The sequence below is a fragment of the Dermacentor silvarum genome, chromosome 8 (assembly GCF_013339745.2).
Source record: "Dermacentor silvarum isolate Dsil-2018 chromosome 8, BIME_Dsil_1.4, whole genome shotgun sequence".
Taxonomy (NCBI): Eukaryota; Metazoa; Arthropoda; class Arachnida; order Ixodida; family Ixodidae; genus Dermacentor; species Dermacentor silvarum.
The window spans coordinates 31282428-31301826 of record NC_051161.1 but is presented as its reverse complement, the minus strand read 5'-3'; the positions used below and the strand labels follow the sequence as shown (position 1 = coordinate 31301826).

The following is a 19399-nucleotide window of genomic DNA, read 5'->3' as shown; positions in this document are numbered from 1 at the left end:
TGGCAGAGCGGTGTTTTGCGGAAAATTTCTTGGTGGGGATTCTGAGGCATCTTGGTCTGGTCTTCTTGACGAGTTGCGATCACCTTCGGCCATATCAATGCTTCGCGCCACGCAAAGCTTGAAATCAAGGTACTCCAGAAGTTTTTTCTTTGGACGCCCTCTGCCTTCTTGTCTGCTCTGTACTGAAGCCAGCTGTTTACGCAAGCAAGATCAGACCTGTGAAGAATTGTACGCAGGTCCAACTGTTTGTGCGGCTCCCTTTGAGCATACAGGAGAGCATTCTGCAGCAAGTCAACACCACCCATATTTGCATTGTAGTTTCTGATGACGGATGGGCGCGGGACATCCAGAAACTTCTTGTCTTTCTTGCACCATCTTTTGCACTTATCTTCAGGCTCCACTCCAAAGGCAGCCGACAGCATCACAATGGGCTTTTTGTCGACCCATTTTGTGCAAGCAAGCGTGCTGTCTTGTGCGCAGTCGGCTGCGTCCGAAGTGCCCGAGATTTCTTCAACAAATCCTTGTCATTTGTGAAATGGGCCTCTTTTGGCATTCTGTTCTTCATCAGAGTGCCGGTGCCAAAAATGCCCTTCTTCATGAGCTCATCCATCAAACCGACCGAAGAAAACCAACGGTCACAGTAAAGCGTGGAGCATGCAGGCACTGTCTCAACCAGCTTCAAGACTGAGTTGCCCGATATGCCAAGGCCAAAGTCTGGAAACGTCTCTTTGCCTTTGTAAATTGCATAATCATAAATCAACCCGTCCTTTCCTGCGAGAACAAAGTTTTTCAGGCCCACAGGATTTGGTTTGTTAGGGATATACTGCTTCATAGGACAGCGCCCTGAAAATGGGATGACTTGTTCATCCACACAGAAGCAGTTGGGTCTTTCCAAGCCCAAGCAGCCCTTTCGCACCATCTCAACGAAAGGCGCAACCTTCCAAAGTCTCTCGCTCTTCTTGTCGTCATCACTGATGTCATCGTCAAGTTGGCAGCACGGTTAGATCGCAGTAAGAAGAAACGATCCCGTGGCATGGTTGTCGGCTACTGAGCTAACAGCCAGGCCCTTCTTCCAAAAAATCGTATTCTTGGATAGCCAATCACTCCCATCAGCATGGAACAACCCCGAAACTGTTTGACTTCCCTGACCACTGATTTTAGATATGATTCCACGCTCTCTCAGAATTCTCTGGTTTGTTTTCTCTCGGCCATTTTTCGAGCATGTTGTCATCTACGTACTGCTTGTAGTAGTCGGCAGGCGAGAACTCCAATCTAGCTTCCGAAAAAACACACCCCGTCTCGAGAACAGGCACATTGTTTGCTGGTGAAGAATTGGCTGCCTTCCACAGAGGACGCCTTTGCGAAATTCCTACGCCGCTGGAGCCGTCCGTCGTCACTATCAGAAGATGAACCAGCCTACTCCTCAGTGTCGGAATCATACGCGGCATTCACGTCGTCAACATCGTCTTCATTCTCGGAGTCCGAAATATCGGAAGTTTTCCGTCGCAAATTGATTGCATACTTCGTCTGCCTTCTTGGTGGATAAGCCTGAAATTACAAAGCAACGGGAAGTTAGACTTAAATTCCCACTGGTAAACTTTCATAAAAAAGAATGTGCTAGTCGGCCATCTGACTTCAATATAACACGCACATGAACCCAATGTCCCTGTGCGAGGACACTAAACTTAGTAAGCTGCGAAGGTCCCAATAAAGTCAATGGTTTTCTCTAAACGGTGTCAATGTGCTCTCCAGGCATTAAACCTTTGCACTCCGTTGCAATTTTTTAAAATGAAAAGCGTTAAGACCAACGATAAAGCGACTTACCTGGCCGTCTCGCATAAAACGTGCTGGCGCTGATTGCCGCCATGTTTTTTCCGAGCGGGAAAGAGAAATTTCGCCGAGCTCAAGGTAGATGGCGCCACAGACCTTGTCCTCCTAGAGGGACATTGGTTCTCTCCGCTGGAACAGCCGTTGTAGTTTTCTTCGCCTGTGAACCAATGTCCCTGTGGGGGGACAAATGGTCTGAGGAGGTTATAAGGTTTTCCCGTAAGCACATGCTCGATGTGGTCGATATATGAAGCGTATACCTGTTTGCAGAAGGGACGTGTCGGCGGTTCCCTTAGCTTCCATGCGCAGAATCGCACTGTAGCCACTCTTTTCGCCTCCACGTGTTCTTACCGCACTTACTTCTTCCTTCGTCTTTGCCGAGTGTAATCCTTTTCTCTCGAGCAGCGCAGCTCCGAACCACGTCGTCCCTGTATGCCGGTGCCGCAGGCTACGTCGTACCGGTATCGCCCCGCGAAGTCGGTCGGTCGATGGGCTCCTTTCCGCGCTTCCTTCCGCACGCCGTTGATCTCACCGCCTGCGGATATGTCCGCGCCCGCATGGCACCTTGCTTGTGTGTATAGTGAGGCTATATAGCTAGCTCGCTTTTTCCATTGTTACCGTTTCTGCTCCTCTTATTCTTACGCCTTGGACTGTGCTGCCCATAACAGTGTTGTTCTCAGTTCGCGAGCCATCGAATCCGCACGCCGTGCTACGAATATATAATATATATATATATATATATATATATATATATATATAATATATATATTATATATATAGATATATATATAGATAAAAGAAAGCAAGGAGAAAGACGCCTAAGCGAACGGATGTCTCTTACACTCACGTCATGGCGAAGGTGCTCGGTTTTTCGTTATACCCGTCGAACTGCTGCGAAAACGTGCCAAACACCATGAACCCTTAATAAGGACGCCTAACCGTGTTCTTGCTATATGAGCTAACACATTTTCTCGTCGCCTCCCTCTTCAGCACTCTCCATCTCACTTTATTTTATTTCGCTTTATTTTTCTTATTTTTTTTTTCTCTCGTACGGCTTCGAAAAGAGTTTCCTATACAAGGTTTTCAGTCTCGGAGAGGGACCACCTCACGTCGGGAAAATTATTTTATCTTAGAAGTATTGTTATTCACGCCCCGAATATACATGGAGATCGTGTCGTACGCTAGTTTGTTCTTCTACGAGCGTATATGTAAAGTATTTACGAATCCTCGAGCCTTGCCGTAGGTTCCCTTCATTCACGTTTCTATTTATCTGGGATTTTTTGTTTATGTTGTATACGCGACCGATATTAGCTGGAATTATTATTATGAACAAGAAAAGAAAGCCTCCGTAAGTGCTTTCTCCGGAATGGCGCCTCTGCCGAAAGCCTTCATTCACAGAGTGCACTGAGTTATGTGTTTCCTCCACATTATTCATTCATCTTGTAATGAATAGACACTTCGAAGGGCTCCGACTTGCGTAGCTTCCTTTATCGCGATATTCCTTCGTTTCTCGAACAACATATTAAACGCGCCCGTGACAGACTTCGCTCTTTTTTTTTTACCCCCGTTCATTCATGAAAATGACGCGCGCGCGTTAGCTGTCCGGCGCGAACATGATCGATGGAAGTTTACTCTTGACTCCGTCCCGCCTCTGTGCTTCATTTCTTATGGAGCACGAAGTGCCGGTGGCACTGGTGTCTTCATCCTTGTAGAACGTACTTTTCTTTCAAATTTTTTTTTTTCACCCGGGAGCTTCTTAGATCAGCGGAAGTAAACACGGTCATGTAGTTTCTTCCCAGTTTCCTTGCGCACGTTCATTCTTGTGTGATTTTTTCCCCTTTAATTTGTCTCTCTCGCCGTCCATACTGCTTTTCACTAATACGGTTCAGCGTATTGGAAGCTAGAGATCGTGCCAACAGGGTCCGCAGTCAGGAAACACATGCTGGTGCAGGTAGTAGAACTTAATGGAGTCCAACTGAACAGGTTGAAAGCATGAGCCTCCGGCTACTTCATTCCACTTATTTATAGAGAGATATTTTATTGATAGGAAAACCAGAGAGGTCGGCCTGAGCTAGTGCGCTCTAGTCTGTTACTCTGCACTGGGGAAGATGGGAAGTGGAGTGAAAGTACTGGGATGGACGATGGTGAGAAGTGGTGAGGGTTCATGTGGAAAATATAAAATTTTTATATCTCTGCGGCGTTATGGAACTTACAGGTGACGCTGGCCAGTGATTGGCTGAAGTGACAAACCCGCTTTCCACTAGGCTAGGAGTGAGCTCGATGGCCGGCGTCTACCGTGTTGTAATGTGAGCATTCTTGATTCGTCACCTCACGGGCGCCGGCCATTTGTAAACCGCTGTTTTAGAGTGAGAGCTCTATTACGCCATGTCTTGCAAGGTCATTCATAGCGTCGCAGTGACCTTGAGTCGCCAGAGCGCGAGCCGTCGTAGCGCGAACCACCGGAGCGCAAGTGTGGTAGGTGTGACGTCACGCCACGTGATCCGCTGCGGAGAGGCGTCGCAGCTGCGCTCGCTCGGAGCCTCGCCGCTGCGGTACCACGTGACTAGGCGAGGGTTTAACGGCTGCTTAGCCAGCGCTTGGTCGCTCAGTCTCGCCATGGATGGCGCGCGGCTGGGCCGTCTGTGGGTGCGCTTCAGCGCAAGCGAAAGGCTGAATCCAGTCATCCAGTAGATATAGCTAGACGGCAGGCAGCGAAATCTCAAGCAAAGGCAAAGTTGCTGCTGAAACACCGAAGCAAAGGGAGGCCAGGTTAGCGCGTTATAGAGAAGCTTACCAAGCGCGGAAGCGTGCATTAATAAAACACTTTGTGCATAGCCTTTGCAAAACCAAGCCAAACAGACATTTCGCTCGTGATAACTAGGCTTCCAAGAGTTAAACCTCTTTCTTTTTTGCCGAGATGCGCGGTTAGAACTCGTTACGTGCGTATGATTTGTGTTTAGCTTACGCGGACTCTAGCGCCCACAACGCTGAATGTTTCTAAAGTACGACACGATTGGGGTATAGCGTGCTAAAGCTGCAGTGCGTTTCAGATCCCGCAGCCTTGCACAGTTTTAGTGAAACGGGAGCGAAGAAGCGATATTCGGCTCCTTCGTTCATCGCCGATTCACGCCCTTCGTCGTGTGTATTGGAGGTGAGCACTGCTGCTTGCGAAGAAGAAACGAGGATTGATTGAAACAAATGTACCTTGCAGAGAAACACACCGGATACGCCGTTCGTCTTTCTCACTATTCAGTCTCGCCTTCTTTTCCCTCGTTCGTGTCGATTCCGTTATTTCGCTCCGGTTTTCTTGATTTGGGTCCGAACATCCCGGACCCTGGAGGTTTAGAAGAGCGTTGCTTCGATACATTCATGCTTATTCGCCAGGATTTGTACGTAATAAAACGAATGGCTTTTTCGTCCTTGGTTGAATCCTCCTGTAGTACGTTTTCTTTCCTAGCCATGAAAGACTGACAAAAAAAAAGAGAAAAAGAAGAAACTATACGGCATAAATTAGGAGAAACGCGTTTAATCTGACTCATCGATTTTGACAGAGTTTCGCGAATATGTTGATTGGTGCTCCGCCTGAACGCGCCTCTGGTTGAAGCTTACGGCTGATTTCGGACTTTGAGCGCGTTCATCGCGGGAGGGCGAACATTTTGCTGCGTTTGCGTTCAATATACTCCCGCATATCTGCACAATGGTAGCAGTGAACATCAGTGTACGGCCATGGTTGAACCGGTACTTTCCGTTACTGGCGTCGTTACCACCCTTCTGGCTTCGTTCGGCTTTCAGTAGTAGTAGTGCCGAGGATAAGCACGCTTGCCTTTAGACCGATGGTTGGTCTTGTTCTCGCGGCTATGGTCAGTGTACACTGTTGAAGCAAAATATTGTTACATCACGTCGAGGCTGGTGAAGCAACGGCAGAAACGGCAGAGTGATGGCGAAAAGAGCGATGCCCAGTATACAGTGTTGCAGTTGGTATATCACAAGGATCCACATCTACATCTGCAACTGCTGCCGCCCTATTCATGGCTGATCTCCCGTAGTGGGTTGAGCCATGCCTATAGGCACCAAACCAAACCAAACGAACCGAAAACTTCACGGCCTCTTAAAGTAAACATCGTTTCCCGCCCGTAACGATGTGATTAAAGGTCAGTTTGTTTCCAAAGCCGGCGTTCAGGGTGGAGCACTCTGTGACCACACCTTATATTAGAGAGAGAGAGAGAGAGAGAGAAGAGAGAGAAAAGAGAAAAGAACATAGTCAAACTGTTCATACGGTGGTTCTTCTAGATCTTTCGTACATGGGTATAGTTTCAGGTGTCGCGCAGCTTGTGTAGGCTCGGCGTAATGAAGGCATATTGATTGTTGCATTTTAATTGGTGCGAACACGAGCTCAGATCCCGACAAGAATGTATCGTCCGGGACCTTCACTCTTTAGTGTTGTTCCATATTCTCGTGATTCCTACGGCGACACCTTCGTTTGGACTAGGCGGTGATTACCTGTTACGTACACTATAGTTCAGAACAGGATAAATTACAGCACTGAGCAGCATGTGATAAGACTATCGTTTTCGTCCTTCGTCTTTTGTCTTTATTTTTTCTTGTTGCGTTCAATTTTTCGCAATCTTTTCGTTGTGCATCTTACGTGCGTTTTGTGTAAAAGACTTTATTTCTGGTGTGCATTCGTTTCAAAAATATGTTTGTCTTCCGGCATGACATCATCTTTTTTTTTTCTTGATTGTCTATTTTGTGCGTTCATTATTTTGGGTATCTCGACTCAGCGCCTGGTGTAGCTGCTGAGGTTGTATTAACGCTTGTTCTCTTATCCATAGCCTTCACGACTTACGTAAACGCGCGCCTGTTGGTACTCAGCGTCCTCCACTGCCAGGGTATTTTCTTGCCGATGGAGTAAGCTTAACGTAATGCCCATTTCGTGTGCGACTTAACGTAAGTGCACGTGCAAGTGAAGGCCGATATGCTTGGAAACTATAGCTGTAACTTTCGTGTTAATTTAAGTTAGGTTAGGTTAGGTTAGCATTTTCCCAAAATGCTAACCTGCATTTTTTCCCGCACCTTGCCCCTATAGCTTGCGTTTTCAACAACGCCGTGTTAGAAGTATCAACGGTGCGTGCAGATAGCTTGCCTAATCTATTTGCTTGTATGTGAAGCCTCGCAAGCGGAATGCGCTGGGGATATAATCGCGCTATAGCCGTAAACGCTGAGAGCTTAGTGAGCCCTGTTGGGAGCCTATTGTAACGGGCCAGGCGTGGACGCTCCTTTCTTGGCCGCTTAACGGCGACAGACGGTGCTGTGACGGTGTGCGGCTGCCGCTAATCTTTAAGTGCGCACATTTTCAGCACTTGCGAGGCCGTGCCACACCAAAAGCGCTTCGAGGTAGCCTATCGTTCAAGCAGCGCCGAGTTGCCCCGTTGTACCAACAGGAGATTAGATTACGCTGTCAAGCCTTTGTGGAGTGCGCACCGGGTTTGAAAGAGAAGCAAAATCTGCTCTGTGTCGCCTCTGGAGTTTTTACGTTTTCCCCTTAAACTACCTTTTTTTTCTCCCTCCCTCCTGCTCTCTCTCTCTCTTTCGCCCACTGGGCTGTTGGCTTCCGCGTACAGAAAGCTTTTCTGGACGGACACGAAATCTCGTCCGAGGACGAGCACAGAAGACTTCGAAATTGCGTTCGCTACGCCCTGCTGGTAAGTTCTCTTTGTCGACGTTACAGGTGCGCTTCACGTTTTTCCCTCTCTTTCTCTCTCACTTCTGTTTGGTCCTCGGTTCGTACTCGATTGTGCCTCGTTTCGTCTTCCTGTATTGTGCATAATGGAAGCCTGGCACGCTTTTTGTTGGCTTGGCGGGACCGTCGCTCTTTCTGAAGCTGCGTATCTATTACAAGCGTTCACCCAATTTCACCCGCTGCATTTCAAACCACGAGGAATTCCTTGTTAAGGGAGGCATCTGTGTCGTGGTTCTTGGCATTTCTTCGTACGGTCTGTTCGTCGCGCGTCGCCTTGCAGTATTTGCATTCGGCTGTGGCCGTCGCAGCGTACATGTTTTTTTTTTCTTTGTTTTTTTGAAAGCTTCAGCGCACACGACACAACTTTCGCAACGCCCCCCTTAGTCACTGGAGTTGTAATAATTGATAGGAGACGTAGGAAGGCCTCTCCTCTTTTCTTTGTTATTTTCCACACAGTGCGACTATTGCCTCCTTCGTATGGTCTCCTACCCAAATATTTGATCGAGAGAACGAAACGCCGAAGCTATGCTGCGTGTGTCACGAAATTCGGTCAGCTGCCGTCGCTTGTAGGCACTTTACGGAAGGCCCCTCCGACCTAAAAGAAATTGATTTGACGGATAGCAGAGGGCAATTCAATCTTGATCCGAATCGCAGCGTTGTCAGGGTGGCGAGGTAAATTGCCAACGACGTCGAGTAAGGCACCTTCTCAAAAGAAACTCAAGTGAGCGGAATCGTTTATCCGAAAATAAAATGAAATATTTAAGCCAATGTATCATTTCGTGTAGAGAATCTATAATTTCATCTTGCTTTGACATAAATGTGCTTGGTGTTGAGCATCTTTATGAACGGCTTATCAAAAACGTTGATAAAAAAAAAAAAACATCCGAAGAAAGTTATCATCTTTGATGATAACGCTGCCTACGGTTGGCACACTAGCTTTTTTTCTTAGTGCCGTGGTGACGACTGTGTGGGCTTTTGTTTTGTTACGGAGTTAAGGAGTTACAGACTTGGCACTTCATTCTTGCTCGAAGATCCCGTGATTTCGTTCAACTTTCTAAGAACTTTCGAGAGCGCGAACCGAAATTCTGCGGCCGTCAGTCACATAATTTTTTTTTAAATGCTATGCGCAATCAGTTTTGCTCTTGTTGCATCGGCGGTTGCCTACACACAGCATATATGCGTCTTACGTGTGTTTGAACGAGGAAACCGCAGTTGACCCCGGGTTAAAGTTCCCTTTTAAGCGAGAACAGTCTTTTTTGCGGCAAATTGCGAAAAGTAGAAGTAGGGTGTGTTCTGGTTCATAGTTTGTTTTTTCTTCTCTCCTTGACGATGTAAACATGGCTCGCGCGTGCTTAACCGTGTCGCACTTTCCACACGCTGTTGCTCGTTGTTCCTGCGTGAAATATTATTGCCTTTCTTTCTCTCTGTCCTCCTGCTTCCCCGCGAAACGTTGAAGCTATACGCCGCGATCTGACCTGGGTGGTGGCCGAAATCAATTGTGCGAAGTGGCTGTCCGTTTTCTGTTACCCGTGCAGTGCGACCTCGTTTGGCTGTCTGGCACTGTTACGCGAAACGTTTCGTTTTGCTTTGGTATTTCATGTTATCCGTTCGCCGTCTTTCTTTTTGCAAATCTTTTTCTTCTAAAAGTGCAAAGCGAACAAAAAGCGTTTCCTCGCTTGTACTAAATAACTGCAGTTTTTTCGTTTTTTTTTCGAAAGCTGGTGCCATCTCATCAGTGGCCGCATTTGCGCAGTACGTTACGTAACATGTTGTTGGCGATTGGCTTGCGTCCGTGCGCTGGCATATCACGATAGTTAAATTGGTATAGCAAATAGCTTGCTTCGTCACGTTGGAAGGCCATCTTGCACTGCGTTCGGATACGCCTTTGTGTAATCAAGACGCTTTTTTCTTTTTTTGTCCAGCAGTGTTGTGAGCGGCGTTAAAGCGTAGCTTCCGCGGTTTCACTTGCAAGCCATTGGTACAGCCATTGGCCAGTCAGAAATAATGAATTTTTTTTTACCTGCATAAACGTGTTGAATTGGGATGGCTGGTACATTTCGGAACTCCCCCTTTCCCTTACCCCTAGTGTAGGGTAGCAAACCGGACGCTCTTCTGGTTGACCTCCCTGCCTTTCCTCTCCTTGCTTTCTCTCTCTCCTTCTTGAAGGTAACAATAACGCGCAAGAAACAGGACCAAGACGAGAGTAAATTAACACATCGCCGTGTTTGTCTACTGTCATCTTAATACTGTATTTTGCGCCTGTTACCTGAAGTTCAAGCTCCGAAATATTTCGCTGCCGACAACACCGTGAAATCTGTCAACGATGACCAGCTGACGCCATTTATATAGCTTCGACAATGCTGTATGATTTTAGCTCGGCACAGGACGCTACATTGTCCCCTGCCTTTGCCCCCCGCTGTCCTCTCTGTCCAGCGATGTCGTATAGTGGGGGCGGCGTGCGCGGTCCGTTTTCTGGCTGTTTCGCTTCGACCCGGTTTCCGTTCGTTCCTTCGTGAATTCTGCGCTCTTGGTCATAAATAATGGCCCGCGCGCGCGGGGGGGCCGCACAATCGCTGCTTGAGGCTGAGAACGGAGGGACGAGCAGCAGCGAGTCACGTGGCCACGCGAGGCCGCGGGGCCTCGCGTGGCCCCGCGGCGGAAGCGCGGCAGGTCGCATTGAGCGCGCGTGTAACGCACCTGTTCGGAGCGGAAGCATACATGAGCTGCCAGCCGGGAGCAAACACCCGTCGGATATGCCGCTGGCATGTGCAATTGAGGAGCGGACGTTATTAACGCGATGGCGTTAAGGGCCTCGTGCCGCAGAAAATTCGGCGTTGGCGTCGTTGGCGGGAGTAATCGTGCCGAACCACGTCATCCCGAACCACCCCAACCGGGCAGGCCCTTCGCGTGGCGCAAGGTGTTAGTGAACAAAAATTGAATTACTCAGTGGAAAATCCGTCAGAAAAAAGCGAAAAGTACGACTAACCGCAACCTAGAGACGTGATAGCGTCGGATTGTAATTTGAATATACGAGAAGAAAGCCATGATAAGCAGCCAAGGATGTTTCAATGCTATCGCGCGTTCCACTCTTAAAGGCGAAGCTTAAGCGTTCTGCAAATTTTTTTTTCGCTGTAAGGACGAGGACATTGCTTCCGCATTTATCGCTGACTACTTCGCTTTGCAGTAAGTACTGCTCAGTTTTTCTCATCTTGTGATTGTTTGTCATGTGAACGTTCGGGCTGTACGAATGTCATCGGCTGAATGGAAAAAAAAGCTGACACCTACCATGTAGAATATATTTTGAAACTGCAGAGGAGAGTTGTGCCGCTTTCCTCGGGATAAAAACCTTCGACAGGTGAAAAAATCGTCCTGGTACAGACTTTAAACCTGGAACCACCACTAGACCGGCGCAGTCACTCTGAGTGCGTTGGCGCTTTTTGACCAGAAAACTGGCCCTTGTGCCATTAAAATAAATAAATAAATAAATAAATAAATAAATAAATAAATAAATAAATAAATAAATAAATAAATAAATAAATAAATAAATAAACAAACCATTCAATCAATGAATTAATCAATCACTCTGAATGCGTACAACGTGCACTTCTTATCCGTCCGTTTCCTGCTTCACGCTTTTCACTTCCTCAGGAGAGTAGGGTAGCTAACCGAGCCTTCCTTCTGCTTAATATCTCTGCCTTAACTTCTCCGTCTGCGAATATTTCTTCCGTTGACGTGTCCACCATACGTGAGACAGTTATTGCACTTTTCTTCTTTATAGGAATCTCTCTCTCTCTCTCTCTTTCTTCAACTGCGAAACTTTCTTTCCGAGGAGATCGTATATAGGGCAACGTCTCCAGAAAATAAAAACAACAAAATCGGGAGAGATCATCTATTCAAAGGAATTTCAGAGCTTGCTCCTGCGGAGGCCCTAGAAAGAAGTGCACGAATAATTTAACTCCAATGCGTCTCTCGTACAAAGTGCCAGGTCGTTACTGTAGTTCAGCGGCATTTCCTGCTTATGAATTGACCGTCGCGTTTGCCGCTTTCTTCCGTAATCGCTTAGAGGGCCGTATACAATCTGGTGGAGACGGAGCGCACGGACGCACGCGTCTTTGTGGAAGGGACATTTTGTGCGAGTGTCCCCACTTCCTCTCTGGGCGAGCGCGACGCGCCTCGGCGTCGTGGGCAAAGCTGGCAGCTCGCGCAGTGAAGGGCAGGAAAGTGTCGCTGCTGGCGGGGCAGCGCCATTGACGTGCCCGTGCCTCTTGCCCTCCCTCCTGCCACCCGCCCTATGCGCTCGCTTTAGCCAAATTGCGACCGCCGCGCGATTTGTAGTCACGTCTCGCGGGCTCTTCTCCTTTGGTGCTGACCCGAGGCACACTCATCTAGCGCTTTGCTGTATCTTCGCGCGACGTTTGTTTTTCTTTTCTTCATTTGTGAAATGTTTGTGCTTTGTTTCGCAGGATTTCTTTATTTTTTGTCGTCTCTTGCGGTTCGCATATCCCGTGCGTTTTGTCGTTTTGTGCGAGCGCGCGTCAATTTGTGCTCGTGTCGTGTTGTTGCCGTGCCTCCGTGGGCTGTCTCCGTTTGTGGGCTGCTACTCTTACGAGCGCGTTTGGTTGTTCTATATTGTTTGCGCGCGGTGTTTGCGTGTGTTATGTCCGTGCCCGCGCGGTTACGTCGAGCGCACATGGTGTGATATGTGTGTGCGGACATGTTCGTGCACGTACTCATGAGGGAGAAGGGGGAGGTGTCCGAGTTGTTTATGTATATCTGCTTTGAAAGCTATTTGTTTCTTTTGTTCTGTTTTGAGCGTTTTTTACCGAGCGGAGAACGGTGTTGGTAAAACGATATCTAACGTCGCTTCGCTCTTTTGCTTTGTGTCCCCCCGGGGACATTTTGTGAGAGCCGCGACGTAGTCGCTGTTTGCTTACTCGTGTAGTGGTGATTGCTTTCGTCGGCTTTTATATAAAAATAAATTAAAATTAAAATCGTGTGCGGTTCTTCGTTCGAGAGGACTTTGCAAACGAAATTCGCTTTAAGGAGAGGTGAAGGAAGATAGTCAGGACATTTTACTCAGTTAAAAAAAAAAGAGTATGTACACTTAAAATGCATAAAAAAAGAAGAAGAAATCTGCGGGAATGCTTTAGGCAGTCCTGGCACTATTGCTGCATGACACAAAGATAAGCGGCAGGGTGTTGTTAAGACGAAGTTTAAATTATTGTTGTCTACCATCAAGTGAACTTATCATGCGCTGCCTCTTGGAAACTTTCGTGTGTTTGATTTTTTTCGATTGCTATAACTGGGCGCGACCGCCGCTCAAGCATGACGATAAATGTGTCTTGCTCTTTTTTTTTTTTTTTTTTTTTCGCCGGGACATCTATGTGTGTTTATGTACGTTGCTGTCAAAGGATGAAACACTTTTCGAGATAGCGTGGTTATATTGCTCGAGAAACGCCAGCCATAATCGTAGTAAGCACTCACCGCGGTAGTTCCCTCGCTATGGCGTGGCGCTGCTCAGCACGAGGTCACGTGTTCGAGTCCCGATTTAGGCGGTTGTATTCTGATAGGGTAGGAATGTAAAAACAAAGTACCGTTCTCTGGGGAGAGCTCGTTAAACAACACCAAATGGTCAATTATAATCCCGGGTCTTCCTCTGCAGTGCCCTTCATAAATGCACTGTGTAGTTATGGGACAATAAACATCTCGGAAGTAATTTTGATAGGTCGGCCTCTTTGACGGGGGAAGCGCCTGTTGGTTTCAGCGCATGCGTTGATGTAGTACTTTCACTGGCCCTTATGTTTTCGTTTATTGCGTGTGAATTAACAGGAGTTATCCGCTAGCTGGCGAGTTAAATACCGAGCGGCTGTTTTCTATAATCCTCACTAAATCTTGGCCGTTACGGAAATTCGTTTGTTGGGAAGAGAGAAAACAGACGGTGCCGTTGATACTGAAAAAGGTCACGCATCGCGAGTTCTCTTTCGTTCCTCTATTAGCCTCCAGGTATGTCTTAGTCTTTTGCACCTGACCGTAGCCGTGTTAATCGTGACGTGAATTGTTCGCATGCTGTGTTCCACGAAACGCGCGTTTAGTCTATTTTTGGTGTCTGCGTCGTACGTATACATACAGCTCCCGTCACAATTGCCTAGAGCGCGACGCACTTGCTTCGGTGTGCGTTTGCAACGTTTAGCGGACGAGAAGACGCTATTTCGACAAAGAGTGCGTCTGCTGCTTCTAAACGCATGCACAGTCAGACCTGCCAAGTTTTACGATTTTATCGTAAAGTGCCCGATTTTCAGTACATTATTACGAGTACCGTAATGACAGCTATATTTTTACGATTATTCACGTTTCGTGCCGAAAATTTTGCAAAATGAACGTCGGCCCGCACAATAAAATCTACTGGCTGCGTCTCGCCATGTCGCGAGGCCATGCTGGCAACACTGTATCGGCTTGTATCCGGCTTGAGCCAAAGCCGAAGACCGTTGACTTCGCGCAAATGTGCTTGCTTTTCTTTGTTGTCCCGTGGGCTTCGTGTGGTGCGTTGTGTACGTTCTTTTTTTTTTTTTTTTTTTTTGCCGGATCTGTAACGCATGATCCACTGCAAGCTGCTCACAAGATGTCTGAGAAGAAATACTTCCAAGTGATTATCGCCAGTTATTCGACTGACTTTCCATTTATGAAGAGGTCGCGTAAAGGTGAACGCTACGCATTTTGTAGTTTGTGCTGCTGTGACGTGAACATAGCGCACGCTGGTCGCCGGGACATCGTGCTTCATCTTAATACGAAGAAACACAAAGACTCGGCGAAACTAGTGGACTCCAACGTGAAACTTGGAGGGTACTTCAGCAGAGCGGATCTCGATGCTACAACTCGAGCGGAGTGCCTTTTTACTGCGTTCCTGATCGAACACAACGTGCCGTTCACAGCTGCTGATCATGCTGGAGACCTCTTTAGGAAAATGTTCCCCGATTCGAAGGAAGCCAAAAACTACGCCTGTGCAACAAAGACCACTGCAATTGTGAAGGAAATGGCCGACAATGCGATCGACGAGGTGATAAGCCACCTAAATTAAGCACACACCGTTCTCGGTCGCCACTGACGGGAGCAATGACGCCAGCAAGGATGCAAAACTTTATCCCATCGTGGTGACGTTCTGTGACAGGACTGTTCGCACAGCCTTGCTCGCGATGCCTGCTCTCGAAGGCGACTCCACGGGACGAAACATTGGTGCGCTTGTTGTGGACACGCTAAAGAGCAAGAACATACCCCTCCAGAACTGCATCGGTATGGCGTGTGATAACGCGCCAGTCATGATTGGAACGAAGAATGGAGTTGCTGCTGTGCTTAAAGAAAGTCATGAGAACATCGCCATCGTAGGATGTTGTTGCCATTTGATCAATCTGGCGGCACAGAAAGGCTCAGAATGTCTTCCAGTGAATGTCGATGAGGTATTAGTTGATGTTTTTTACTACCTTGAGAAAAGCTCGAAAAGGAAGGACAAGCTGAAAGCTTTCCAGTCTCTCCACGATGTAGAGGCCAAAAAGATGTTGAAGCATGTCAGCACTAGGTGGCTGTCCCTCGGCAGGAGCCTGAAATGGTTTGTGGAGCAGTGGCAGCCACTGCTTAGCTTCTTCCACGGTGAAGTAAAGCCATCTGGACCGGTCTTGAAGCTACCCATGAAACCATGTGACCTCAGGACTGACCCTCAGAAAAAGAAAACAGAGAGCAGTCATCAGAACAAAAGACCACGACTGGACACCAGTGCTCCTGTGTTGGATACAGCTTCTTCCAAGCGAGTCCAAAACCGCCCACATGGCAAGATCTTGAACAGAGAAGAAAGACTATTCATGTTCCTTTCGTCAGAGGTCAACAGGGCATATTGTGACTTCTTGCTGTCGGTAATTCCCGAGTTTGAAAAGGCGAACGTATTCCTGCAGTCTGGAGCCCCTCAAGTACATCTGCTCCGAGAAGTGCTTAGCAACCTGCTAAGAGAGCTGATGTTGCGGTTTGTCAACCTTCAGTTATCAAAAGAACTGATGTGCTGACCAACATTGACTACATGTCTTCCGCCAACCAAAGAGATGATGAAGACCTAGTAATTGGCAGTCAGGCCACGGAGAGCTTGCAAAGCCTGAAGAAAGAAGCGAAGGAAGAGTTTTTTACTCGTATCAGAAGGTTCTTCGTAACAGCAACAGAGTACATGATCTTCAAATTTCAATTGAAGTGTGAACTGTTGAAGAGTGCAGAAGGGGCGAGGCTTGCTTCTATTGAACACGCCAGGTTTGCTGATATCAAGTACCTAATCAACCGCTTCCCAGTGCTTGTACCAGTTCAAGAGGACCCGCCGTGGTTGCTCAGTGGCTATGGTGTTGGGCTGCTGAGCACGAGGTCGCGGGATCGAATCCCGGCCACGGCGGCCGCATTTCGATGGGGGCGAAATGCGAAAACACCCGTGTACTTAGTTTTAAGTGCACGTTAAAGAACCCCAGGTGGTCCAAATTTCCGGAGTCCCCCACTACGGCGTGCCTCATAATCAGAACTGGTTTTGGCACGTAAAACCCCATAATATTATTATATTACAGTTCAAGAGGAGCAAGGTATGAATTCTGCTTTGGACGACATTCAGGCCGAGTTTGGCCGTCTTCAGTTGGAAGAACTACCCGCTGAAGTAACTAAGCAGGAGCGGATTGACGAGCAGTGGCGTGTGGTCTCCGATCTTCGAGAAGTGGATGGTACTGTGAAGTATGCTAAACTTTCTAAAGTTATGTTGGGGGTCTTGACACTCCCGCATAGTAATGCAGAGTGTGAAAGAGTTTTCAGCAAGGTAAAAAAGGCGCACACACAGTTCCGTGCCTCTATGTCAAAAAAGACAGTGGAGCAGTTGCTTGTTGCAAGATGCGCCCAGTCGGGGAAGTTCCATGAGCAGGTCTTTGATAAAGACTTTCTGAGGAAGGCCAAGGCCGCAACGGCCTCTGTACTAGCCCAGCCCTCCACTTCCAAGATGTAAGAACCTTGTGTGCCTCTTGTGTGATATGTTTGTTATGTATTTTATTCAGCTAAGCGAGTTTCTGAGAAATAAAACGACATTTTAGTATTTTTCTATGCAATTGTAGTATTTTTTGGCATCTTCTGTAGTACTTGTTGCAGTGTGGGGTTGGCAGGTCTGCACAGTGAAACAGGCAGTGTAACACTTCTTTTTAACGCGATAGAGTTTAGGGCCCCGTGTCGCAGAAACTCCGGCGTCGACAACCGGTGTGTGATCGCGGGTGGCGGAGAAACTCATACAACCACATCGATCGCGCAGGCTTTCCACGTGGTGCAAGGTTTTGGTGAACCAAAGATTAAATGTCTCACAATGAAATTCTTCAGAAAAATGGGAAAGTACGACTTTACCATTCGGCGGTGGATTTGCCGTAGGATTGTAATTTGAATGTACGAGAAAACCTAATTCTGCTACGAGGAAACTCCAAACACAAACCCCTTTTCCAGCATTTCTACCAGACCTGCGTGCGTCGGGGCAATAGCAAACAATTAATAAAATAATAAAAAAAAGGTGCTAGGGCGTTCACATTTTAACATAAGACCACTTATATTGCCCCTGGAAAAACGTCTTTCCAGCAATGCATTTCAGTTTAAAAGTGAAGCCGACTTTAAGGGGATCGGTGTAAGCTTGGTCTTTGTAAGCTGGCTTTCCCACGTTCAGTGTTGCAGTGAATGAAGCCTACTTGCCGTATGCGAACGATGCAATGCGAACGGATCCCGATAACGCTATCGCGTTCTACTCTAAAAGGCGAAGCTTAAGTGTCCTCCAATATTTTTTGGGGTTGACTCCAGCTTGTCAGTGATGCCCTATACGGCTTCACTATCGCAAGGCTGCGATATGAAGGCAGCCTGTAATCGTCGTGTGTGGACAGTTGACCGTGCACAGCTCCTGCTGTTATCGTTGGAGTCGAGACGAGCAAGTGTCGGTGGCTTCTTCGTTACGCAGCGCGTGCTGAGAAACAGCGTCACTCTTGATCCAGCAACGCGGCCGCACCCAGAAGCGCACTGCTTTATCTTTCCTTATTATTATTTTTTAAATAAATGTATGTAAGGAGATGTCGGCTGCTCCTCTGCTACATCGTGCAAAAGAGGAACGCCCGAGAAAAACAAAGCCACACCGATAGAAATGCACTCGAGAGCACGTAAGCCACAAGTTAACAATTAAAGTTCACAGGCTATAAGCAAAGCCAATGCAGTCCGTATGAAAAAAAAAAAAAAAGATGGTCTGTTCGAGACGGTCCAAGAGAGGCCTTTTAGGTGTGGTCAATTTTCGTTGTATTGTGACGCTTAAGCCATTTTAGATCGGTATGTACCGATGGCTTTACCGCGCTGCCGGCATGTGCTAAACAAACAGCCACTATATATTGTCATAGTTGTTGCTAAGTGTCATAGCTTTCCGTCTCTTGAGTTACGAGTGAAGCTGACTAATAATATTTACATTGTTAGATACTTGTTCTTTCATGTTTACCCGCTAACAATGTATAATTTCTTTGTGCTCCTTTCTCTTTGCTAATTCCCTGTATAATTGATGTGACAACTATGGCTAATTTTTTTAGGCTAATACGCCTGCCTTTGGATTCATTGGACGCCTTCCGTCTGCCTTCAAGCATTTCCGTCGTAGCACGTCTGGACAATTCAATTGCAGCTCCCCTAAATGTACCGGAAAGGCATTGCAGCCTCCCCCTTTCTTTTTGTCAATTTATTCGGAATCCTTAATTGTGACGTTTCTCAAACGCATTGTCACTTCCTTTTCTACTGTGCAATGCTCTGCCTTCGTATTCAAATTTATCGGATTAAAGGATGCGTCTCTTTCGCGCTTTTGTTTGGTACGTTCGCTTCCCGAGACAAGTTTAATAGACACGCGAAGTGTCTAAAAAGAAAACTACTTTGGAATGAGCTATGCGGAATCAGCACGGGTTGGGTCGAAACAATGACGTCAGATTTCTTTTAGTTTTTTTTATTACAAAGCGGTAAGCTCTCACCGTTGTTTCATTTTGTGTTTTCTTGTATTCGCGACTACTATCGTTAATCGGCCTTTTGCGGGGCGCTGCTCTTCATTGCCCGTGATTATTATTGTGATTATGATTGCTACGCACCCACGTACGTCTCCAGTTTCTTTTCTTCAAGTCGGCGTCGAACACTTTTCGGCGTCTGCTAATGGAATGGGGAAAGGTAGGGTGAAAGTGTGCCTATCCTTTATTACGGCTGGGTCGCCGACGACGAAAGGCCAGTAATTCTTCGGCGGCCTGGCGTGAAGTGCATTAGATTTCTCTCAAGACGTTATAAGAAATTCGTCGGCCTTTCCCGCCTCTTCGAATCTTTCTCTCTCTCTCTCTCTCTCTTTTTTTTTTCTGCCGGACGCTTTCCTTTCGTCTTACGACTGGTTCTCTCGAACCCTCTTTCTCGTTCTCCCCTAAGTGCCCGCAGAGACGTCCCACTAGACTATTCTGCGAGAGAATCGCGGATGTCGCGCTTTTCGAAGCTGCGGGAAAAAGCTATTGCAATTTTCGTTTTCTTGTCGTAGTCGTCGCTGTTATTGTCGCGCATGCCGCATTTTGACGACTTTTTTTTTTGTCTTGTCTTTGGTGGCGATGTCGGCATAATGCGATTTGAAGCGTCTTCGCCGAACTTGTAATGCTGGCCGAACGGCTGTATGCCGTGTGTTGGAAGCTGACGTCGTGCCTAAATTTCGACTTAAATATGCGACTGCCGATAGAGCAGAGATTACTGCTGGTACTCGTACAGAGGTCAACGCACTTGTCTAGAACATACTCCTGAAGGCCAAAG

General features: G+C 47.3%; 1 protein-coding gene across 22 annotated transcripts in view; it reads left to right on the top strand.

Annotated features, from left to right (window-relative positions):
• The window catches only part of LOC119460956 (dystrophin), a 392574-nt gene that overhangs the window by 146222 nt on the left and 226953 nt on the right, over positions 1 to 19399 (top strand). For 20 of the 22 annotated variants that reach the window (XM_049672005.1, XM_049672006.1, XM_049671994.1 and 17 more), the window contains exon 15: positions 7449 to 7529. The exons of the other annotated variants lie outside the window; for them this stretch is intronic. In XM_049672005.1, the coding sequence (XP_049527962.1) occupies positions 7449 to 7529 (81 nt within the window). The remainder of the gene's footprint in view (positions 1 to 7448; positions 7530 to 19399) is intronic. 22 annotated transcript variants of the gene reach the window in all.